Here is a 26854-nt window from a genome sequence, read left to right as displayed (position 1 = left end):
AACGCATTGCTATGGGTCTGGAGTCACAACTGGGCCAGATCAGCTAAAGTTGCCAGTTTTCTTCCCTAAATGAAACCAGACGGGTTCACTATGAGTTTGTGGTCATCATCAGACTCTTCATTCCAGATTTTCAATAATTTCAAATTCTAACTGTCTGCCATGATGAGATTTGAACCTAATTCCCCAGAACGTTACTTGAGTCTCTGGATTCACAGTCCAGTGATATTACTGCTAGGCCATCAACTCACCTGTTAGGTTAGGTATTAAGAGATGTTATTGCATACAAATAGGCCCCTTGCTCCTATCTAGCCATCGCAGTGTTACGTACAAAATTAGACCTTTCTTCAGATTATTGAAGAAGCTCATTTATAATTCTTGCCACAGTATCACAACCGTCATCGCTCATCTCATTCCAAGTCTTGCAAAATTCAACTTTCTATTTCTGCTTTCAACTGGTTTGTCCACATTTATTTAATAAAAAATTTAAAATCTAGGATATCAGTATCTTAAATCATCACGAGGGCAAAGATATTAATTAAATATTTCTGAGAAAATGCTTGTTAGTTCCATGTCATTTTACATACACACTTACTTGTTTTGTTTTGCAGAAATGTCTGTAACCTGTCATGGGAGAGTCTACGACCAGACAGCATTATTGCAGATGAACAGGTCATTCATTTAAGGCAGAGATGAGGAGGAATTTCTTTTTTCAGAGAGGAGCAAATCTGTAGATTTTGTTATCATAGGGATCTATAGAGGTTGGATTGTTAGTTATGATTAAGGTTGAGGTTATGAGGAAAAGGCAGGAAATTGGAGTGAAGGATGATCAGATCAGCTGTAATCCCTTTCAACGGTGAAGCAGACTGAATGGACTGTTTGGTCTACTTTCGTTGATACATCTCATGGTCTTGGATTAAAAAGGCAGAGAGATGAAACCTAGTCATTACAGGATGAAAGCGTGTAAATCCGGTATTCAAATATGTGTAAAATTAGATTCAACTTTCAGAATATACACTTAGCAATACACAAGAAAATCATGTATATAAAATTCCAAAGCAAAGTGCGGATGCCCATCAAGCAGAATAATGACTAATGAGAGTATAATGTCAATCAACAAAAAGTGTTCACACAATATGAAGCATTCTAAGACCTACAATTTTATGGAGAGTCAAAATGAGGAAAGGAATTGTAAGATTTAGAGAGTCTGGAAATATTGATTCTATTAAAATAAAAGGTGAACATTAGCCCCTTGATCTTGTTTTCTTCTTTTCCCAGAACTCCCAAAAGTAATTTCATTTCTGTGTTTGCTTTGTAAAGCTCTCTAACTTCTCAATCAAATATTTATCTACCTTCCTTTTCAAACACGAAAAGACCTCTGCCTCAACTTTCTTTTATTAGTAACAATGGTCAGTCACCTTAGGCAGTGCTCACGCAATTGAAGACACAGGGATTATCTGTGTGATGGTAGCTTTTCAAAACCAAGAAAAGAAGTTCATGGTATCAAATTATGATAAATAAATAAAAAATCATTCAGAAACAATAATTCAATGAGAATATTTTAGATGATGTTAAAATTTGTGTCTGTCTTGTATATTTTCATGGGTACATTTTACTGGACACTTCTATAAGCCATCTCAGCATTGTAGATCTGTTTCACGATACAAAGCCTGACTGTCACTGAGTGCATGTCCTAACTTGTCTTTACAAATCCCTCTTTATAATCAATCCCTCTTTAAAATCAGATTGATACCAAGCATCTTCAAAGCACCAGGGGCTTCCAAATGCAACATTTATCAATCAGCAAGACAAATTATAGGTTTGATCATCATCTTCAGTCCCTGGAGAAGAAACTTAAGTATCATTAGCATTTCATCCAGCTTTTGTATAAGTTCTTTGTCTTCAATTCTTCAGATTACAATTTGCTTCATAAATCCAACGTCTGAATGAAAGACAGCTGCCAATGCCAATGTAAAACATTATTTTTTTCTTCTTACATTCTAAAAGACTGAGGCAAAGTACAATGACAATAAGAACTGCATACTAAACTTAGTGCAAACTTTCAAATTAGCCATTAAACTATAACTAGACAAACGAACAAACAGCATTGCATTATTTAGGGACTATGCAATGATTTAGCAGATTACACCCACTGAATTAAGCAGCTTGGTTTGTATTGTAAAATGAATCCTTTATGAGATTACTGTCCAATATTCAATCACTCACAGAGGGTAATTTTCATTAGGGGAGACAGTATAAAATTGGCAGTATTGACTCAGTTGCCTATTTATAGATATTTTTAATCAAACTTTCAGATGTATTACAACAGACCTAGAGGTATGGACACCGCCACTGCGCCACAAGACCTGATCAGCTGTTCATAATATACTATATCTTGCCCAATAGCCATTTCAACTGAAATTAATGGAATTGAAAAAGTCTGAGCATTGTCTGTGATTTTAAAGAGAATTACATTTTTTTTATAATTCCATTAGTACCATTAGAATCTGATAACAGTCTTCCATTGGAAAGCATGGAGAGAAAAGAGAACTGCCAGATTTGGGTTTATTTCTAAAGATGCACAGGCTATGAAAGGAGGACTAGAGACACAGAAGCAAATTTGTCAAGGACACAAATTATGGGCAGGTTCCTCCCCAGGCCATACCACTGTTGTATAATTCATGATCAATCTTATGTATACAGTAATGAATACCTGTTTATCAATATCTCTAACGAAATAGATCTTTAAATTTATGTACTGTGTTCAAACCAAAAATGTGGCTGCAGGAATAAACATTTACGATATAATAAATAGCTCAGCTTTGTTAAACTTCCATTAACATCCTAGTAATCACAGGAGTTGAATGCACCAATATGGACAGCACAATTTAATGCTTACATATACATACGGATAAAAGGATTTCTCACCTCCATTAAACTGAAAAGTTACATAAATAATTCATTGCTTTCTATTTTAAATGTTATTGCACTCACTGTTATTGTGTATTGAATTAAAAGAAATATAAGTGCAAAAAAGAAGGGGAGCCTTTTGGGGAAGAAAAATTGTGTAATTAGAAATGCGAAGCAAATGCCCCACCTAATACAGAGGCATTGTAAGTCTCGTTACAGTAAGTATAATGAATGAAGACAGAAGAATAGAAAACAAAGTGTAGCGCTGGATGAACACAGCAGGCCAAACAGCATCTCAGTAGCACAAAAGCTGACGTTTCGGGCCTCGACCCTTCATCAGAGAGGGGGATGGGGAGAGGGAACTGGAATAAATAGGGAGAGAGGGGGAGGCGGACCGAAGATGGAGAGAAAACAAGATAGGTAGAGAGGAGAGAATAGGTGGGGACGTAGGGAGGGCTTAGATCAGCCCAGGGAAGATGGACAGGTCAAGGAGGCGGGATGAGGTGGTAGGTAGGAAATGGAGGTGCGGTTTGAGGTGGGAGGAAGGAATGGGTGAGAGGAAGAACAGGTTAGGGAAGCAGAGACAGGCTGGGTTGGTTTTGGGATGCAGTGGGGGGAGGGGAGATTTTGAAGCTTGTGAAGTCCACATTGATACCATTGGGCTGCAGGGTTCCGAAGCGGAATATGAGTTGCTGTTCCTGCAACCTTCGGGTGGCATCATTGTGGCACTGCAGGAGGCCCGTGATGGAAATGTCATCGGAGGAATGGGAGGGGGAGTTGAAATGGTTTGCGACTGGGAGGTGCAGTTGTTTATTGCGAACGGAGCGGAGGTGTTCTGAAAAGTGGCCCCCAAGCCTCCGCTTGGTTTCCCCAATGTAAAGGAGGCCACACCGGGTGCAATGGATACAATATACCACATTGGCAGATGTGCAGGTGAACATCTGCTTGATATGGAAGGTCATCTTGGGGCCTGTAATAGGGGTGAGGGAGGAGGTGTGGGGGCAAGTGTAGCACTTCCTGCGGTTGCAGGGGAAGTTGCCGGGTGTGGTGGGGTTGGAGGGGAGTGTGGAGCGTACAAGGGAATCGCGGAGAGAGTGGTCTCTCCGGAAGACAGACAAGGGTGGGGATGGAAAAATGGCTTGGGTGGCAGGGTTGGATTGTAGATGGCGGAAGTGTTGGAGGATGATATGTTGTATCCGGAGGTTGGTGGGATGGTATGTGAGAACGAGGGGGATCCTCTGGGGGCGGTTGTGGCGGGGGCGGGGTGTGAGGGATGTGTTGCGGGAAATGCGGGAGACGCGGTCAAAGGTGTTCTCGACCACTGTGGGGCGAAAGTTGCGGTCCTGGAAGAACGTGGACATCTGGGATGTGCGGGAGTGGAATGCCTCATCCTGGGAGCAGATGCAGCAGAGGCGGAGAAATTGGGAATAGAGGATGAAATTTTTGCAGGAGGATGGGTGGGAGGAGGTGTATTTTAGGTAGCTGTGGGAGTCAGTGGGCTTGAAATGGACATCAGTTTCTAGCTGGTTACCTGAGATGGAGACTGAGAGGTCCAGGAAAGTGAGGGATGTGTTGGAGATGGCCCAGGTGAACTTGAGGTTGGGGTAGCCATTTTACCATTCCAGTTTTCATGGATCTCCATTGACTTCAAGCAAGCCTACATCTCAAGATACAGCAGAAGTGCTGAAGGGCTCTTGTGGTGCAGCAGTGATAGTGCCCCTTGTTTCTGAGCTGAAAAATCTGACTTTGAGTCCCTCCTGGTCTAGAGGTGTGTCACAACATTTCCCAACTGGTTAATTCAAAAATATTTCCAACGAAAGTGCTTCGTGTTGCTGCTGCTGTATCTTCAGTGCTTCTGCTTAAATCTACGACTTTGGATAATGCATGCAACTACTACCCTACTGAAATATACCTGCTGATGACCTTCAAGAAAACCTACCTTCTTCACATTCTAGTGATGGCCTCTAGGTGGAAGTGAATTACTGGGCTCTTTCACAACCGCTGACAGCTCATAGTCTACAAATTTCTTAATCTTTTGAGGTGCAGACTCAACTTTGGGATTGTGTCGCCAGCCTCAGCATCTGTTGGTCAGCCACTCCACAGTCATGATCATGCTAAGTCCAGAAGGAGCATTGATAGCAAGCAGTCTTGCCATTTCCTATGCAAGACAAAACCCCTATTCATTGCTCAAATGGGACCAGGGGACTTTGATGATGGATTTTTAAAAGAAAGGGAGAGATGGGTGACAACACCCCCCCAATAAGGGTTTCTCCAGAGGTGGGAGAGAGGTGAGCAAAATGGGAGCTCTCTTCAGACTGGTGGCAGGCAGGAGATACATTTCTCATTAATGGGTCCCCTGAAAGAAAAGAAAAGATGAGCGAGGCTGTACCCTTTCAGTCCTACAGTCGTCTTTCTCTCTGGCTTGTGGTTCAAAATCCAGCTGTTCTAAATCCCAGATAATGGGAACTGCAGATGCTGGAGAATCCAAGATAACAAAGTGTGGAGCTGGATGAACACAGGAGGCCAAGCAGCATCTCAGGAGCACAAAAGCTGACATTTCAGGCCTAGACCCTTCATCAGAGAGGGGGATGGGGAGAGGGTTCTGAAATAAATAGGGAAAGAGGGAGAGGCAGGCTGAAGATGGATAGAGGAGAAGATAGGTGGAGATGAGAGTTGCAGTGGGAGAGAGATTCCCTGAGGTTGGTCTGGAGGGAGGAGGGTAACTTCTTCAGGTTAGGCATTCCTGGAAGAGGCTTCGCAGTGCGGTTAAAATTGTGATCAGAGACAATGGGAACTGCAGATGCTGGAGAATCCAAGATAACAAAGTGTGAAGCTGGATGAACGCAGCAGGCCAAGCAGCATCTCAGGAGTACAAAAACTGACTAAATCCCAGGTGTTCAGTCACCTGACCTCTCTTTGTAGAGTCTTTATCTCCCATAAAACAGCTTGCATCCTTCACAGATGCAACATTTGCACAACTGTTGGGCAGCACCCTTTGCTTTCAACAGTGTTCTTGCGAAAATTTCATGACATATATATTCAGATAATGAATAAAGTTGTAGATAACACATTTTCATAATAATGGACAATGTTCAGGCCATTTAACGCAGCTGCTTTACTGTTTTGTGTGAGAGTGACAGGTAGAGGAAAAGAGAAAATGACAGGGTCCATTAATTGTATAGCTGCTGCAGTGTTTGTTTTGTGTTCATCTTAGTTTGAGTTAATTTAAAACAAAATGATTTGAATTTCAAAGTAAACAGGAAGTTTTCAATCAACTGCATTTTATCGATATCTGTAAAGGTTCAAATTAATGGCAAAGGAATAAAAGAGGATGAGGTTTTGAAGATAGAGAGAGTTAAGTACTTCTAGCCTGTCTGTAAATTTTTTTGAAGAATATGTGTTTTGGAAGCTTACAAAAAAAATATAGTGGGGCGGGAAGTTAGGAGATCCTTGGAAGTGGGAAACAGATGTATATTTGGTGGTCTCAGACACCTCACAGTCCAATCTTGCATTAAATGAATTGACCCAATGACAGAATGGTTCTGAGTGGTGAGGGTGAGGTGATTGAGAAGGAGAAATCATCAGCCTGCAGCTACATAGGTGGTTATCTCACAGCCATAATGGATAGCTGCACTTTTGGTGCAGCGCTAGAGTCCCTACCTCTGAGCTAGAAGGCCTGAGTTCAAATATTACCTGCCCCAGACATATGGCTGATCACATTTATTAAAAATCCAATGCAGACAGTTAGACAAGCCTGTGGGATATTACACTTTCAAACCAAGATACTGCAGTGGAGACAGATGTGTTACTGACTCCTCATACTAAAGCAATCTTGAACCTTGAACTATGAAGCAAAGGACCTCACAGGTACACAAAGTGTGAAGTGCTCTGGTAATTGGGAATCGATCGACACGCGGCTCTGTTTCTGTCAAAGTACCATCAGCATGATCTGTTGGCAGCTTAGTGATATCACAAAGAGCATTATGAACAATCTGTGTGAGGAGGGGCAGAGGAATAGTCCATGTCAGAATCAATGACAGAATGAAAGGAGGACTGAGATCCTGCAGCTGAGTTTAAGGGCTGGGGTCAAGTTAAAAAGTAGGATCTCAATGGTCGTAATTATTTGAATTATCTCAATTATTTGCATTAATGGAAGTAAAAATATGGCATTGTGAGGTTGCAACATGATGCCAGAGCAAAGGCTTTAGATTGTGGGGACATTGGAATCAGTTCCATGGATGATGGAGCTTGTTCAAGATGCACCTGAATAGAACTGAGACCAATACCCATGGGGATAGGTTCACTAGTTTTGTGGGAGGGTTTAAATTAATTCAGCAGGGTGTTGGGAAATGATCAAAATGTGAAATCAAGGCACAGAGAAAACTGGGAGGGACAGTTAGTATTAGAAATGATATAGAACTGAGTAGGGTTGTAGAAAGCTTAAAAATTTGACTTAGGTTTGAAGTGCAAGTAAGTTGTGCACTCAAAATGTGCAGGAAAGGCTGATGTCCCAGAGGTGCAAAAACAAAGCAGGTGAATTGTGTGATTCAATCGCCTCAAAAAGAGAGAGTTAGATGCTTCTTGTTTCTGTGCACAAGGCAGTAAATGGAAGCTGGAAGAACAAAGGGAGCAGTTTAGATTAAACAAAAATACTATCATACTTGAAAGAAGAACCATCTTGCTGGATTAAAGTCAAAATCTATTTGGTTAGGTTTGATAATCAAGAAGGGAGCTGTTGGGTTCTTTGTTGTACCTTCATAAAAGTAGTAGAAAATAACAGGAGGTAGGGGAGTAGATTTGCGAATAAATTGCTGACAGATCCAAGATCGACACGGTGCTGATCATTGGAATCCTCATCCATAAAATGTTGAAGCGGGCAAGGAAGGCAGGAAAAGTGAGGAATTACTGAAGAAAATGGTTCAGGTACTGCTGATATATATTCTAATAAGGGAAATGCAGAGGGCAACTAGAACTAGTTTCCTGAATCATGGAGAATTTAAACAGTAAGATTAAGCATAAAAAGGTAGCAAATGGCAGCTATCACCTTGACAATAAAAGGATAATTCTAAAGAGAGAACAGTATATAAGAGAAGTGAAAGGAAAGTGAAAAAAGCTGAGACAGTATAAGATTAGACTGAAGCCTGTTATAAAAGAGAATCTGAACGTCATCTCCAGGCCAACCTTGATGGGTGTGTTCCAATAAAGGAATCCAGAATAAAGGGCACAGCGTAAAAATGACAGGTCTCTCATTTAAGATGGGGTTGAGGACAAAGTCGTCCCACAAAGAGCTGGGTTTTTTTTTCAGAATTATTGTCATCAGCAAGCTTTGGAGGCTGGGTCATTGAATAGTTTCAAGATCTGAAAGGGAGTGAAGGGATATGGGGAGGTGTGGGGAATGGGAATGGGAGAGAGGTAAATAGAGTTTAAGCCACAATAAGATCAGCCAAGATACTGTTGAATAAAGAGCAGACAAAAGTGGCTAACTGGTCTTCTGCTCTTATTTCTTATGCCCTTAAATGAACAGTTTTATTTTTTAATGGTAACATTAAAATGGTTGTCAAAGGAGTGATGGAATCAATTAGGGACCAAAATGAGATCTATGGGTGGAGGATGAAGCACAACTGAGGCACTAAATGGAGTTTACCAAAGAAGAGAACTTTATCAAAACCACATTAAATGAGGACATACCTGGGGTAAAATGCCTGTTTACAGTAGAGATTAACAGCTATTGTGAATTTTGCAAGATGATCCTGGACTAGTGAACAGTCTTACATTATGATGCCAGCTGATGTTACCACAAGTCAGATCCCAGAATGAAGCCTGGCTTGATAAGCCAATGTTTAAAAATTTAGTCTGACATCTGGTCACAGAAACCCACGTAGACACACTGCCAATTTGATTTTCATTAATACCAACAGAAATTTATTACTGGTGTTTGAAACAGGAAAATCAACAAAAATAGCATAAAACAAACCAAACCATCTAAATGTCACATATTGTGAAAAATTTTAAAATACAGACAAAACCAAGTTCCATCTATTCCCTAAAACCATTATTTTAGAGGTAATCTAAATAATTTAATGATTTACAGAGTTCTAGCTAAACACTCCTGGCCTGGAAGTTTCACAAACTACACTGTTTCACAGAGGTAACATTCCCCTAACTTTCCCTTAACTGCTCTGAACAATCTCCTTTTTCTAGAAGACTCTACTTGTTTTGAACCATAGACGGTCATCCTCTGAACTCAATCCAAAAGCTTTTTAACTGAATTTTTTAAAAACCTACTTATCCTAGATCCAGTTATAGCTTAATGTTTTCTCTCTCCTGTCATAAACTCCGATAATAGAAACAAAACTTCCACTTATATTTGATGGCGTCACACATTGGTTTCACAAGCGTGTTTCCAGAAAGGCTGGCCGAATTAATTTTTAAAACTTATCACACAAATGGTCTGACATCCATACATTACTAGTTTGAAATTTAGTCTTTCTAAAAGATTTTATATAAATATTTATAAATCCACATCTTTCATACACTTATCAGGCAGGAGCAATAGTTACTCAATAAAGCTTTATATAATCCAGCCAAATATGGTAATAAATGGCCAAACCAATTGTCCATCATATCCTTTCAAGACTGCAACCCTTATACTTTAACAAAATATACATGTGGGTCATACTGGGGGAATGGTCAGCATGTGAGAGACTGTTTAATTAAGAACAAGGACATTAATGGTCGAGGTGAGAGTAAAGTTCAGCGAATCAGCAGAAACAGTGTGAAAAAACACTAGAGTAGAGTTTATCCTCTCAAAACCCTTCACAAATTTAAACTCTTTGAACAAATCTCCCCTTAGCTCAAAGGAAAACACCCTCAGATTCTCTTGTCTGTCCATGTGATCATTCCTGGAAAATTGCTTATAAATCTTTACTGCACATTTTTCCTAAAATGGAGTGCCAGAATTGGACACAATACTCCAGCTCAAGTAGAATGAGTGTTTCATACAGAAAGTGTGTTTCATAACTTCCTAATGTTTGTGCTCTATGCTTTCATTTACAAATGTAAATCCAGTATGCTTTAACAACTGGCCTTGCCATCTCCAATGGTTTACTCACACACACCTTTATGTGTCCCTGTATTTATACACTAATAAGAATTGTACCAACTGGTTGCTTCTCCTCCTCCCATACTAAGATGTTAATGGTACTAGACAATTAAACAACTCACTGGAGGAGGAGGGTCCACAAATAGCCCCATCCTCAATGATGGAAAAGCCCACCACATCAGTGCAAAAGATAAGGCTGAAGTATTCACAACAATCCTCAGCCAGAAGTGCCGAGTGGATGATGCATCTTGGCCTCCACCAGTGGTCTCCAACATTACAGATACCAGTCTTCAGCGAATTCGATTCAATCCATGTTATATCAAGAAATGGTTGGACACACTGGATACTGCAAAGGCTACAAGCCCCGACTACATTCCAGCAATAGTACTGAAAGACTTGTGCTCCAGAACTTGCTACTGCCCTAACAAAGCTGTTTCAGTACAGTTACACTAGTACTATCTGACTATGTGGAAAATTACCCAAGTATGTTCTGTGCACAAAAAGCAGGAAAAATCCAACCTGGCCAATTATTGTCCCATCAGCTTCCTCTCGATCATCAGCAAAGTAATAGAAGTTGTCATCTGAATTGCTATCAAGTGGCACCTGCTCAGCGACACCCAGTTTGGGTTCCTCCAGAGCCACTCAGCTCCTGACAAAAGAGCTGAGTTCCAGAGGGAAGGTGCGAGTGACAGTCCTTCATATCAAGCTGCGTTCAACCAGGTGTGGCATCAAGGAGCCCTAGCAAAACTGGAATGAATAGGCATCGGGGGGGAAAATTTCCAGTGGTAAGAGTCATTCCTGACACATAGGAAGATGGTCATGGTTGTTGGAGGTCAATCATCTCAGCTCCAGGATATTTCTGCAGGAGTTCCTCAGGGTAGTGTCCTAGGCCCAACCGTCTTCAGCTGCTTCACCAATGTCATTCCCTCTATCATAAGGTCAGAACTGGGGATGTTCACCGATGATTACACAATGTTCAGCACCATTCATGATTCCTCTGATATTGAAGCAATCCATGTTCAAATGCAACAAGATCTGGACAATATCCAGGTTTGAGCTGACAAGTGGCAAGTGACATTCACGCCACACAAATGCCAGGCTACGATCATCACCTATAAGAGACAAACTAACCACCGCCCCTCGATGTTCAATGGTGTTACCATCACTGAATCCCCCACTATCAACATTCTGGGAGTTATCATTGACCATAAACTCAATTGGACTCACCACACTAACACAGTAACTATAAGAGCAGACCAGAAGCTAAGAATACTGTGGCTAGTAATTCACCTCCTGGCTCCCCAAAGCCTGTCCACCATCTACAAGGCACAAGTCAGGAGTGTGATGGAATACTGCCCACTTGTCTAGATGAGTGCAACCCCATCAGCACTTACGAAGCTTGATACCATCGAGGACAAAGCAGCCCATTTGATTGGCACTACATCCACAAGCATCCACTCCACTCACCACTGATGCTCAGTAGCAGCATTGTGTACTATCTACAAGATGCACTGCAGAAATCCACCAAAGATCCTCAGACAGCACCTTCCAAACCCATAGCCACTTCCATCTAGAAAGTCAAGGGCAGCAGATATATGGGAATGCCACCACCTCCAAATTCCCCTCCAAGCCACTTATTATCCTGACTTGGAATTATATCGCCATTGCTTCACTGTCACTGGATCAAAATCCTGGAATTCCCTCTCTACGGGCATTGTGGGTCAACCGCCAGCAGAAGGACTGCCGCAGTTCAAGAAGGCAGCTCACCACCACCTTCTCAAGGGCAACTAGGGATGGGGCAAAAAAATGCTGGCCATCCAGCGACAACCACATCCCATAAATTAATAGAAAAAAAAATTCTCTGCACTGAATTTCATCCGACAAGTGCAGAGCCAGTCTGTTTACCTTCCTATGCCATCTTGAAATGCAGCTTGTTGTTCATTGTTAGTTACATTTTCAAGTTTTATGCAATCTGTAAAATTTAAGATCGTGTCTCTTCTCCTCTTTTCTGGTAATCAATCAGAGTTGAGGATAGCTTGCTTCCTCTCTGAGGATAGTTTGTAGCTGTAGCTGAAGGATCCAATTTTGGAAACTACAGGCTCTGCAACATATGGGGCAGGCAGTGGATGATGAGGGGGCATTCTGAATTCTACACGCTCTTTCAGCTGCTTTCACCTGGCCTCCACAAGCTGTACTCAGAGATACATAAATGGTTGATGACTTTGCGGTTGTTTCTTCACCAGTTTGTGCATTCTAGGGCAAGCAATTCCCACGTGTCAGTGGGCATGTTGTATTTGTTTCGCGACACTTTCAAATGTCCTCCTAGCATTTCCTGTGCCTTCCTAGTAGTCACATACCATTGCAGAGCCCAGAATCGAGCACTTGTTTAGGGAGTCCTGTGTCAGGCAATGGGCAACATCACCCACCCATTGCAGTTGGTCATACGTGGCCAGTGCCTCAATGCTGGGGATATTGGCCTGGGAGGGGATGCTCACAGTGGCATGCCTATCTTGCCAGTTGGATTGCAGAATTTTGCAAAGGAAGTGTCGGAGATAGCTCTCCAGGGATTTGAGGTGTCTGTTATATATGGTCCATGTTTCTGATACATACAGGAGGATAAGAGCCACAGCTGCTCTCTAGATCATGAGCTTGCTTCTGGGTTTGAAATGTTGGACTTCAAACACTCTGCTCCTCAAGTGTCTGAGTCTGAATCAAAACCTAAATCGAAATCATTAGTGTATGTGTATTAAAGAAGTGGCTTGATTGCTGACACTTGCAAAATACTATTATATTTATTAATGATACAGCACTGAAGAACTGATGACATTAAATGTTCAAAATTCTGTTTGTGTTACATTATTGAAATTTAAATAGGAATTCAGATACAGCCTGCAGAATGAAATATTCAGATTCTGAATCCAAATAATTGATGGAATATAGAATCTACATTCATCAAACAGTTTAGCGGATTGAACTAGGCCAGAAAAAGATATGTGCTGGTAGCCTGATGAAATTGTGGTAATGGCACATTAGTCTAGGGGTAAGATTTACACTTAGGGAATTGTACATGGTAGATATGCAAGAGATCCTGGCTCAAATCCCAGACAAGTCCTGATTTCTAACAGGAGGTGATGGCCTAGTGGTATTGTTGCTAGATTGTTAATTCTAAAGACCCAGATAATGTTCTGGAGGCCTCATTTTGAATCCTACCACAGCAAATAGTGGAATTTGAAATCAATAAAAAATATCTGGAAATAAGAGTCTAATGCTAATCATGAATCTATTGCTGACTGTTAGGAAAAACCCAAATGGCTTATTAAAATCCTTTAGGGAAGGAAACAGCCATCTTTACCTGGTGTGTCCTACATGTGACTTCAGACCCACAGCAATGTGATTGACTCTTAACTGCCTCCTGGATCATTAGGAATGGGCAATAAATGCTGATCTAGCCAGCAATACCCTCATTCTATGAGTGAATAAACAAACAATACTCTTTATGTTATATTGTATCAGATGCTATAAGTTTGATCAGTATAGTTATTTTCAACAGCAGGTGCAGAGTGGTTTGTAATGCATCCTCAAGAGACCAACATTCACACCAAGACGAAAATGAGTCTTAGCTTGAAATCATAGAGAGACCAATCACTTGTACAAATGTTTTTGCAAATACTCCTTTGCTCATTTACCATTTTTTTTTGTTAATATTCATCAATATAGGAAGAATGCTCTTCAAATCTGGAAACACTTCATACACATTTTTTTTTGGTCAGGGCTTCCAACAACTTTCAGATGTCAGCAAAAATGAAGTTGATTAATTCACACTCATACATCTAATGCATTCTTTAGAATTTTTGGAAATACATTGCTCATCAGCCTTGATTTAAAAGCATAAGAAATGTACATTGTACTTTCTATTTAATACATATGGCCATACCTTCTCAAGTTCATTGACGCCTTCCTCTACACTGCATATTGATGTCAGTGCTTTGAGGGCATGGACATGCAAGTAACTAGGAGCATCCTGTCTACACAGCTTGAAAAGTACTGCGACCCCTCCTTCCTGCAAGGAAATGGCATAGAGCATTTAAAACATATTGAAAGATTATTCAATACAAACTTCTATTCAGCAATCAACTATATTTTTGGCTATTGTTAAAAATTGGAAGAAACTAACAACTCTACCTTTTCAAGTTATGAATCAAATACATTAATGGTAATGCATACAGTGGCAAAAAATGTTTGCCTTTTAAAGCGTTAATGGTGAGAGTGCATTAACTTCGAACCAAAATGATACCATCATAAGGAATTAAGTTGGGAGCAGATATGAGATAGGCCTATATGTATAATAAAATGAAGAACTACTAGATTTCGTCACAATCTCAGTAATGATATCCATAATACTAATGTAACGAGTACCTGATTACTATCAAGCAATAAATTATATCATGCTTTAGACAAAAACCTCATCACATTAGATTACCAGTGTTTTTCCTTCTGCCACATTAATCTGATTAGGCATTGTAGATCCTGGCCTAAATGAGGTTTGGTGGCAGCAAATTTACCTCATGGTGACCAAGAAATCAACTAGCTCAGACAACACACTGAATTATAATGAAGATTCATCATACAACCCATCTCCCTCAAACTACCACTAGATCTACTTGACCAACTGAATCACACTAGGATACAAAATACAGAAAAGAAGGGTTATATGCCAGTACATATAGATTTAGAAATACAACAACCAACTAAATTAAACAAAATTATTATGCTATAATCGCGATAGTCATGTCCCATACAAATCTTTTATCACCAAAACTGCATTGGTTGAAGAAGGTGACTTACTAATTTCTTCTCAGAGCAACCAACAATATAAAATAAACACTTCCTTGTCACATTCAATTGCCACGTAATTATATTGTAGAGTTAATGTGTGTATATTAAAATGAAACATATATAGACAATCAACAGTTTTTTTAAACGGTTTGTTACAATCATTTTTAATATATATTTCAGTTTATTTGACTCAAATTGAGTAATCCATTTGAATTCAAGAGAGAGAACGACATAAAGTCCAGATGGAGTCACAGCAGACATTTAACGGTAACATTAAAATTAACATTCAGGGATCTTGGAATTGGATGAGCTGAATTTACATATTGAGGGATTCCAAAATTCTATTGTGATGTACTAATCAAATGGATGAGAATATTTGGCTAAAGGGCAATTAAAGATAAACAGTGAAGACTAACCTTGTCAGCAAATATCCAAATTCCAACAAGCACGTGCGCGTGCACACACACACACACACACACACACACGCACACACACGCACACACAGTCAACACACACACACACACACACACACACACACGGAATACACACACATAGACACGGCGTACACACACACACTCACACAGACACACACACAGGCAAACACATACACACACACACACACACACACACACAGACACAGCACGCGCACACACTCACACAAACACATACACACACAAACACACACACAGACAGACACATACATGCACACGCAGACACACAGAGACACACAGGCATGCACACTCTCACACAAACACACACACACACATGCACGCAAACATGCTTGCGCACACATGTATGCACACACACACATGCAGACACACACACACATACAGACACGCACACAGGCACACACACAAGCAGACACACACATGCACAGGCACACATGCAGACACGCACACAGGCACACACATAGACACACAGCAACATGCATAGACACACACACACAGACACACACACAAAGATCCTGAGATTCAAGTTGCCTGCTACTTCAACGCACCACCTCAGGCTGGCTGCAGTGCTCCAGCAAAGCCCCGCTAATGGTTGCAGAATCTCACCTAATTTTTTTCCTGCGAACTCTACAGCCTTCTGGACTTAATATGGAGTTCAACAATGTTCAGACTCGAACGCTTTCATTTCCTTTCCCCAAAGCTCTCCTTTCCAGGCCTTGCTATCACATGGTCTGTTATTACACACAACCCATAGCCACTAACAATCCCCATTAACAGCTATTCACCCTCCTAACATCTCTCCCCATCCTATCTTTTGCATAAAGACCAAAATTTTCCTCACTGCCATCAATTCTGTGGGAGGGTCACAAGTCCCAAAATGCGAACTTTGATTTCTCTGCACAGACACAGTCAGATCTGCTGAGCATTTCCAGCAAGTGTTGTTTTTGTTTCTGATTTCTAGCCCCTGCAGTTCTTTCAGTTTTTTTTTTATTTTCCAAAAAGGATTAGTTATTTAAAAACATTTGAATGAAAATGATGGCAGCTTAAGGCTTGGATGAAATAGATTCCAAGTTAGTATCCACATGTCATCCTCAAATACCTTGCCTATGTTAGAGTATGAAAAATCAGTCAAGGTAACTTGTTAGTGAAACGTTATCATAATATGAAACATTTCTTTCTTTTAGAAAAGCCTCATTGTCTGGCCCTAAAGTAACAGTGTGTATGAAGAACTTAATCATGCAAAAAGTACAATATTCAGTGGATGGGATAAATCAAAAGCTAATTCCTACATATGATAAAAAGGGCAGCAACCAGGTCAGTGAATCATAACCAGCAAGAAAAATAAGAGTAACTTAAAGCCGAACCAATAATTGGTAAATTGCAATCAGTTTGATGGTCTGGATTTTTTAAAAAATAAAATCAGTGACAAAACTATAGAAGCTTCACGATATTTCAGTACATTTACAGGATAAAGACTTTATTGTACATCTGAATTTATTACAAAATAGCAAACATTTGAGTACTAACCATTTCTATTTTTTGCACTTAAGAATGCAATAACATTTTTTTTCCTGAAAGAAATTGATCTATTTTACAATTCTATATAAATCTCTAATATTGATATAATTCTCTCTTAAGTTTAGGGTACAATACATAAAGTTAATGAATAAGTGGAGACGCTGCAATCCAACATGTATGCTGAAGGAATCTATGCTGTTCTATATTTTCAATGATCTGCTGTTACTGATTGGTACTGTCCTACAACAAATCAGGAAAAGATCAGATAGTCGTGCTTTGCATGCAATAATTTATGAATATTAAACACTTCAAGCTCACTGCTAAGATGTTAAATCTTTTAAAAGGAGCAGGGAATTCAATGGCTGAAAGAAATTACTTTTGTGGGTAATATATCTCAACAGCAAGGTCAACAATGCAGCAAGTGCTCAAACAAATCCTCATAGGGATGAGAATTTATGCCTTCCTAAAGCAGATAGCCGTCAATAAATACAGTCACATTGCAGGTGAAAATTGCAAAAAGTTCTCTTCTGCTTGTAGTGCAATCACTCCAGAATTGTTAGTCTTGAATTAATTCAAACAAGAAAAGGATCTACGGATAATTTATTTTAAATTTACGTGTATAAACATAATAGGTATTAATTTTAATTCTTGAACATAAAAGCTTGTTGTTTTATCACAGCATGTCGTGAGGGTGACCATTGTTTTTGTAAATTTATCTTGCAGAAGGAATGAATAGGTTGTTCCTCTCTTATTGGAATCTGGTCCAGCAACTTCAGTGTCCAGCACTCACAGGACTTCCACTTTAATACACCATTGAGCACCCTGCCCTCACCTTATTCCCTACAGTGTAATTTTGAAGTTATTATTAAAAGGGCTGCACTTAGTGGTAACAAGTGGTTTATTGCTAGTCATGGGAGAAATATTTGCCAATTGCCAGTGGGATATGCTGCTAGTTATAAACTAGGTTAGTATCCTGGTTAGATTGCCTTCTCTCTGTCACTCAGAGAACTGCACCATGAGGTGCTGGTTTTCTCAAGCACCTCCTCAAAAGTGGTCTTTCTTCAGCAGTGACCCCTCAAGTATTTTAACTGGGAGGAGTATAGCAGTGTAGCTAGCAGGGTCCTGCCCAGAGCTCATCCACTACGTCTGCTTTTATCTTCTTGTCTTCTTTCTGTCTTCTTTCCCCCTGGATCATGACCCCACCCCCGAGCACCAAACCATCATCTCCCAAACCATGCACAACCCCATCACCTCAGGTGACCTCCCACCCACAGCCTCCAACCTCATTGTTCCCCAACCCCGCACGGCCCGCTTCTATCTCCTTCCCAAAATCCACAAATCTGCCTGCCCTGGTTAACCTGTTGTCTCCACTGCTCCTGCCCCACCGAACTCCAGTCCACCTATCTGGGCTCCATTTTCTCCCCCTTAGTCCAGGAAATCCCTACCTACATCCGTGACACCACCCATGCCCTCCATCTCCTCCAGAACTTCCAATTCCCCAGTCCCCAACACCTCATTTTCACCATGGACATCCAGTCCCTATATACCTGCATTTCTCACGCAGATGGCCTAAAGGGCCTCCGCTTCTTCCTGTCCCACAGACCCAACCAGTCCCCCTCCAAAGACACCCTCATCCACCTAGCCGAACTTGTCCTCACCCTCAGCAACTTCTCTTTCGATTCCTCCCACTTCCTACAGACAAAGAGGGTGGCCATGGGTACCCGCATGGGCCCAAGCTATGCCTGCCTCCTTGTAGGTTACGTGGAACAGTCCCTCTTTCGCACCTACACTGACCCTAAACTCCACCTCTTCCTCTGTTACCTTTTCTGATGAAGGATCTAGGCCTGAAATGTCAGCTTTCCTGCTCCTGCGATGCTGCTTGGCCTGCTGTGTTCATCCAGCTCCACACTTTGTTATCTCTGTCTTCTTTGTGTGGTTTTTTTTCCTGTAACTTTAATCTTACTTACCTTCTGCAGTAGCTTGGATGACTTCAGGTTGGTTCAGTGTGTTTGAAGACGGTTGCAGAGGGAGTTGGGTGGCGATAGCAGTGGAGGAGGGAGGTGAGAGAGTGTTCCTCGCGGTGGAGGAGACAGGCAAGTTTGGGCCCAGTGCCCGGTGCAGGACCCAGCAGCTTCAGTGGCTGCTGCTTTGCCGAGATCAACCCAGCAAAGATTAATGGCTGCAGTGTCGTTGGAAGAGGCAAGGTGGTGATGGGCAACGTAGCGGCAGGACTCAAGGCTTGCCAACTCTTTCCTCCTGGTTAATAAAATGTGAGGCTGGATGAACACAGCAGGCCAAGCAGCATCTCAGGAGCACAAAAGCTGACGTTTCGGGCCTAGACCCTTCATCAGAGAGGGGGATGGGGTGAGGGTTCTGGAATAAATAGGGAGAGAGGGGGAGGCGGACCAAAGATGGAGAGAAAAGAAGATAGATGGAGAGAGTATAGGTGGGAAGGTAGGGAGGGGATAGGTCAGTCCAGGGAAGACGGACAGGTCAAGGAGGTGGAATGAGGTTAGTAGGTAGATGGGGGTGCGGCTTGGGGTGGGAGGAAGGGATGGGTGAGAGGAAGAACAGGTTAGGGAGGCAGAGACAGGTTGGACTGGTTTTGGGATGCAGTGGGTGGAGGGGAAGAGCTGGGCTGGTTGTGTGGTGCAGTGGGGGGAGGGGACAAACTGGGCTGGTTTAGGGATGCAGTTGGGGAAGGGGAGATTTTGAAACTGGTGAAGTCCACATTGACGCCAATAGGCTGCAGGGTTCCCAGGCGGAATATGAGTTGCTGTTCCTGCAACCTTCGGGTGGCATCATTGTGGCACTGCAGGAGGCCCATGATGGACATGTCATCTAAAGAATGGGAGGGGGAGTGGAAATGGTTTGCGACTGGGAGGTGCAGTTGTTTGTTGCGAACCGAGCGGAGGTGTTCTGCGGAGGCTTGGAGACCGCTTTGCAGAACACCTCCGCTCGGTTCGCAACAAACAACTGCACCTCCCAGTCGCAAACCATTTCCACTCCCCCTCCCATTCTTTAGATGACATGTCCATCATGGGCCTCCTGCAGTGCCACAATGATGCCACCCGTAGGTTGCAGGAACAGCAACTCATATTCTGCCTGGGAACCCTGCAGCCTAATGGTATCAATGTGGACTTCACCAGTTTCAAAATCTCCCCTTCCCCAACTGCATCCCTAAACCAGCCCAGTTCATCCCCTCCCCCCACTGCACCACACAACCAGCCCAGGTCTTCCCCTCCACCCACTGCATCCCAAAACCAGTCCAACCTGTCTCTGCCTCCCTAACCTGTTCTTCCTCTCACCCATCCCTTCCTCCCACCCCAAGCCGCACCCCCATCTACCTACTAACCTCATTCCACCTCCTTGACCTGTCCATCTTCCCTGGACTGACCTATCCCCTCCCTACCTTCCCACCTATACTCTCTCCATCTATCTTCTTTTCTCTCCATCTTCGGTCCGCCTCCCCCTCTCTCCCTATTTATTCCAGAACCCTCACCCCATCCCCCTCTCTGATGAAGGGTCTAGGCCCGAAACGTCAGCTTTTGTGCTCCTGAGATGCTGCTTGGCCTGCTGTGTTCATCCAGCCTCACATTTTATTATCTTGGATTCTCCAGCATCTGCAGTTCCCATTATCTCTTTCCTCCTGGTGTTGGTCTCTGCGTCAGGGTGGAAGGGCCTGGGTCCTGGCCAATCGGCTAAACATTTAAGAAGAACTAAACTGCCGACCTTTTAACTTATTTCTTTATTTTATAGTTTATGCCCAAGATATTTGTATTGAGGTATCTTTGTGCCTAAGATGGCACCAGGAATGGTGACTTTGTACTCTTTTCACTGCACTCCTACATCCCTCACATGACACATGACAGTAGAAACTAATTCATTAATTCCTCATGTGGAATGTCTGCAGCCAAGGCTTACAGAGAGAGAGAGCGAGAGAGAGAGAGAGCAAGAGAGAGAGAGAGAGTACAAGTGGACAGGGACACACTGGGTCTCAGTCTTGGTGTGAGGGGAGGGTGCTGGACAGGATCCTGGGGAGTGCATTGGACATGTAACCTCTGGTTGTTTGGTAAACTCCCACATTTGGTGAAGACTGAGGCTGCCAGATTATGGAGGTACAACCTGCACTGTTAGAAAGCTGAGCAAATTTATGGCTGTGCAGTGAATATGTTTATTCAGGAGCAGTGGAAAAAAAAAGACGTGGTTGATTAATGCATTGCAGAATTCAGCTCCCTAAAAATTGGATTAAGATTGTGCAAAATCAATTTGCTTTGAACTTTTACCATCTTTTAAGAATAAAAATTTTAATTATGCACTGGCTTCAAGACTGTATGCTAGCATATGGCTTTGTTTTGGAATCAGGCCTGTATTAATAATCTTGGGACACACGGCAGAAAGAGGAACAACTGAAGGAGGAGACCTTGGGTGAACTGGCCCGATACAAAAAGAGAACCTTGAAAGGAGGAACCTCCAATTTGCACTGGGTCTAGACAGCTGCCTCTCTGTGCTGGGAACACAAGTTCGATTTCAGCCTCGGGTGACTGTCCATGTGGAGTTTACACACTCTCCCCTCGCCTGTGTGGGTTTCTTCTGAGTGCTCCGGTTTCCTCTCACAGTCCAGAGATGTGTAGATTATGCGGACTGACCATGTTATATTGCCTGTAGTATATAGGGAGGTGCAGGCTTGGTGAATTAGCCTTAGGGAATGCAGGGCTACAGAGATGGGGTGGGTATGGGTAGGACTCTGTTTGGAGGATCGCTATGGACTCACACTGTCGGGATTCTATTATTCAAACCGCAGCACTTCCTAGTCATCCTGACTACCTCTTAAAAATTAGGCCAGGCAGGTAACCGCCCATTTCTAGCCATTAATTAACTGCTCAAAGGCCCAACTGGGGTTGAGATCAGGTGCATCACTTTATTCCACATTCACCCACCATAAAGTTATGAGTAGTTCAGAGGCAGACAAGAAGATGAGCAGCCAGGGTACTTCATCCTCCCCAGTACTCATATAACCCTGCCAAGCAGAATCTGTATAAGTTCACCCATGTGTTCAAACCACGCTACAACAATTAAGGAACTTACATTTGATTAAAGTAGGATAAACCTAAATTTTAAAAAGCCAGTACCCCTTCACATGTTGACAATGTAATAATACATTGTAATGGAATAAGACATTTCCAAGTCAGAGACAGACATTTATTTTCAGTGGGGTTATCAAGAGATATGAACAAATGTGAGAGAATGGAATTCAGGTGCAAATTAATCACAGTTGAACTTAATGGCAGAACTGGCTAGAGTGATGGAGTAACCTACTCCAATCCTTTCGTTACTTCCTAAAAAACAGCTGTCCCCATCCATTATGCCCATTCTATATGTAGTATTGGGAAGGGCTTAAGCTATTTGTTATTTAGATTTTCTTGCATTATTTATCACAAGCAATAGAAATTTTAAGTATCTTGTTTGCTTCCATATGGAATCATAGAACCCCACAATGCAAAAGCAGGCCATTCAGCCCATTGAGTCCGCACCAATTCTACAAAGAGCATCCCAACCTACCCCCATAACCCTGAATTTCCCATGACTAATCCACCCAACCTACATAAGCTTGGGCACTATGGGTAATTAACATGGCCAATCCACCTAACGTGCACAACTTTGCACTTTGAGAGCACCTGGAGGAAGCCCACGAGACAGTGCGAGAATGTGCAAATTTCACACCAACAGTCACCCATGGCTGAAATCAAACCCACGTCCCTAGCATTGGGAGGCAACATTACTAACCACTGAGCCTCCATGCTACCAAACCACTAAAACACCCTGTTGCCCCTAGACGTAATAATAGAATATAAAATAAACAATTCCAATTTAATCATCACTTTTCACTGTTCTTAGCCTCAAATTTAGCTTAGAATACCCAGTGTGGATGTTTGAGACTTCTGCCCAACTTATAGCCCAGCACATTTTACACTGCCCATTCCTTGAATGAGATGAAAATTTGACTTGGAGAAAATCGGACATTCTGAACTACTTCATGATGCATATCAGGTTTCAAAGGTAATTTTTTGGGAAGGGCAGGAATTACATTTTCATGCCATTTTGCTTAAAGATGGATAGGAAAGAAACAATTTACATTTTTTAAAATTTTCCAAAATAGGCACAATTTAGCTGGATAATTTTGAATAGCTAAGCCACCAAAAATTGTTTGTGATGGTCCAAACATGAGACATGTACAAGTGATAAACAGACACGAAAGTACCATAAATTTGAGTTTGTTTCAAACTCAGAACACGAGGTACTTGCAGGTTCCAACACATTGTTGGCATCTTTTGACCGAAAATGATGAACATAGAACATAGAACATAGAACATAGAACAATACAGCGCAGAACAGGCCCTTCGGCCCTCGATGTTGCGCCGACCTGTGAACTAATCTAAGCCCCTCCCCCTACACTATCCCATCATTATCCATATTCTTATCCAAGGACTGTTTAAATGCCCCTAATGTGGCTGAGTTAACTACTTTGGCAGGTAAGGCATTCCACGCCCTTCCCACTCTCTGAGTAAAGAACCTGCTTCTGACACCTGTCTTAAATCTATCACCCTTCAATTTGTAGCTATGCCCCCTCGTACAAGTTGACATCGTCATCCTTGGAAAAAGACTCTCACTGTCCACCCTATCTAATCCTCTGATCACCTTGTATGTCTCTATTAAATCCCCTCTTAACCGCCTTCTCTCCAATGAGAACAGACCCAAGTCCTTCAGCCGTTCTTCATAAGGCCTTCCCTCCAGACTAGGCAACATCCTGGTAAATCTCCTCTGCACATTTTCCAATGCTTCCACATCCTTCCTGTAATGGGGCGACCAGAACTGCACGCAATACTCCAAGTGAGGCCTCACTAGCAAACATCTCACAAATCAATTGGGCTTGACATCGTTTTACATGGTGCTCGTTTGCTGATAATTGAAGAAAACAATCTGTGGGAGACAGATTTCTGCCACAAGTGCCACAAATAAGGTACTTCCTGCATGTTATCATGGGTTTTTTGTCATGTTTCAGTAACAACCGATCATCATCCTGACACATGTTAGTCCAGATGCAATGTTACCATTTGCCCTTCACTGGCTACTGATGCTCGGGTGTGAAAAATGACATTCAGCGCCATCAAGTTATGCTTACAAGTATTGTTTAAGCAGAGTTTTGGGTGTCCTCTGCCTTTGGCTATCTTGACGTTCAAAACATCTTGAAAGTGTGCCAGTCTTCTCTCCCATGGATGGTCCATGGACCCTATAGGTCACCCATTTTCTCCAAAAACATGTAGGCTCCTGCCTTACTGGCAATGTTGAATACTTTAGAGAGACATACAAAATCAGGGTAATGGGATGTGTAATATCCCAAAATTTCTCCTGTAACTGGCGTATGGAAAAGAACATGTCCAATGTAGATCTATCTGCTCAGAATTCACACTGTCATCAGCATCAGAACAAGGTTGCACCATCCCAAAAGTTCCACAGATTCAAAGAAGAAGCAGTTGACATTAGCATTTGAGTAATTGCAATCTACTAAAGGCTTACCATAAAATGTCGTCATCAGTAGGTTCCAACACAATGGTCACCCATGTGGTTATTAGAATGGGAGCAGGAGTCTAAATGTTGTCAATTTCCATGCATTTAATAGCTTTAAATTGCGGGGTTGAAGATATAGGACAGATGTCAGAGGTAGTTTCTTTACTCAGAGTATTAAGGGAATGGAACGCTTTGCCCGCAATGGTAATAGATTCGCCAACTTTAGGTACCTTTAAGTTGTCATTGCATAAGCATATGGACGTACATGGAATAGTGTAGGTTAGGTGGGCTTCAGATCGGTATGACAGGTCGGCACAACATCGAGGGCCAAAAGACCTGTACTGTGCTGTAATGTTCTATGTTCTATGTTCATTCCTGAATGGGATAGTCTCATAAGTCTGGAGCATGGAAATGTCAGGCCCGAAGTCTGAATGACAGAGATTCCATGGGATAAGCTACTCACTGGGTAAACTGAGCCCTGACAACAACAATCTTGTTTATGTATATTTCAAGTTTTGTAAAATGTTTTCACTTTTATTCTTTGTTTGCTGTTTTGGGCGGTATTGCTCCTGAATATGTCACATATTAAAAGATCTACATGCTCCAAATGTGATACTTTAGGCTTTCATCTAAGCATTCTGAACCACAGTACAATAGTCAAACATCAAAATGATTTTAAAAGCAGGCATGTGAAACGTAAGATGATCGGGCAGGCATTTCAAAGGGATTTGTAAACCTCATGACTGTGATTATTACCACACCAAAATACATGTACTAAAATCAGACAAAGAATTGTGGATGCTGGAAATCTGAAACAAAAACAGAAATTACTGGAGAAACTCAGTGGGTCTGGCAGCATCAGTGGGAAAAAGCAGAGTTAATGTTTCGAGTCTGGTGACTTGAAGTGTTAACTTTGATATTTTCTCACAGATGCTGCCAGACCTCCTGAGGTTCTTCAGCAATTTTACATCTTTTTAAAAAGCCGCTTTCAGGAAAAATTGTGTTCTTCACAACCAATAACAACTTATTAATGGAAGGATCTATTCAATCAATATGTGTAATTTTTCTTAAGAGCCAAACAAGCATAGTCATAAAAATATACTCATTTAAAATCCTGTCAAAAAGTAATTCTTGCCATGTTAATGTTTCAGGATACCATTTAAACTGCTCGTTAAATATTCCAATACACTAAAGAATATGAATAAAGATAAATAAATTTGAACAGACAATGCTAACAATGGCTATTATTTTAACAATGAAAACCTGTTTCATCATACCAACACCTACAATTTAAGCTGTCTGTTTACATTTTATGTTCCCTTTGGGCCCTTTTCTAATATGAAGTGGTATCCATGAAGTTTGTGGACATGTTATAAACCCAGGAACAATTATAATATTTTACCAATACACAGGTTCTTGTTAATGACTGTAGATCTAACTGAAGTAAAACCCAGTGAAGCAGCCCAAAAGATGATGACCGGAGGCATTTTCTCACTTGAGTCAGATGTGAAAATCTAATTTTCCCTCACACCTTGTAAATACAAAGGTTTTCAGAACTCATTCACACAGACAGCTACAAAGCTATTGATCTTTTTACATTGCTGGCAAATTAAAGGATATTGATCTCTCTCTGAGTGACCACTTTTTGTTTATTTTCATGAACTGTGATACTTTTATTAGAGCTATTCATGACTTTAACAACTTTATTTCTACAATATTAACACTAACCTAATAACTTAAACATCAGTACACATTTTGTGCACTTTGATTTACTTGTCCTTATCTTCTTTCGGTTCTTCTATCACATTGCAAGTTTAATCTTCAGTTCACATTTTTCTATTCATTCTAATGATTTTCTATTGAAATTTGTTTGTTAAATTATTCTATTTCCAGTTTCCTTGTTCAAAGAATGACATTGGAATCTGTCAGTGAAAGCAGGGAACATGTCCTGATGCCTCTCCAATATTGAGCATTCACAAGAGATTAATGAGCTCCAGAAACAGAATAAAGGAACAAGATTTGGCCATTCAGCCCATCAAGCCTGTTGCACCATTTAGAATTTATAAGGAAAAGATCAAAGATTCACGCCATTGATGAGGATGTACTAAACAAACCTAAGATTGTGTTAAATCTTTAATTAGTTAGAAGGCTTTAATTGATTAATATGTACATATAACTCCCAAAATTCCTTTCAAGTCATGGTCCTAAAGAACTAAAGGTTTTATCTGTGTAAATAAGAGGTGACATTTTAGGTCAAACAATGCATGTTAGGTGTGAGTTTTTGTTTAGAATCTATTTGTAACTTTAGTTTCGAGTCAGACTGGTTTATTTCTAAAGCAGGAATTTATAAAATGCCATATTGACTGAATCTAAATTGTGAGCTTTTTGAACAAAATAAAATGTATCTGCAAATACAAATTCACCCCATAGATTCATGTGTGTGTGTGTGTGTGTGTGTGTGTGTGTGTGTGTG

The 26854-nt window shown here is 41.3% G+C and overlaps 1 protein-coding gene across 1 annotated transcript in view; it reads right to left on the bottom strand.

Annotated features, from left to right (window-relative positions):
- LOC125459436 (protein inscuteable homolog) overlaps positions 1 to 26854 on the bottom strand; it is a 410574-nt gene that overhangs the window by 92720 nt on the left and 291000 nt on the right. Inside the window, exon 7 of the mRNA XM_059651868.1 lies at positions 13944 to 14069. Coding sequence (XP_059507851.1) covers positions 13944 to 14069 — 126 coding nt within the window. The remainder of the gene's footprint in view (positions 1 to 13943; positions 14070 to 26854) is intronic.

Source organism: Stegostoma tigrinum, chromosome 17 (assembly GCF_030684315.1).
Source record: "Stegostoma tigrinum isolate sSteTig4 chromosome 17, sSteTig4.hap1, whole genome shotgun sequence".
NCBI classification, from domain to species: domain Eukaryota; kingdom Metazoa; phylum Chordata; class Chondrichthyes; order Orectolobiformes; family Stegostomatidae; genus Stegostoma; species Stegostoma tigrinum.
The sequence above is the reverse complement of the archived record's forward strand: the minus strand, read 5'-3'. Positions and strand labels throughout refer to the sequence as shown.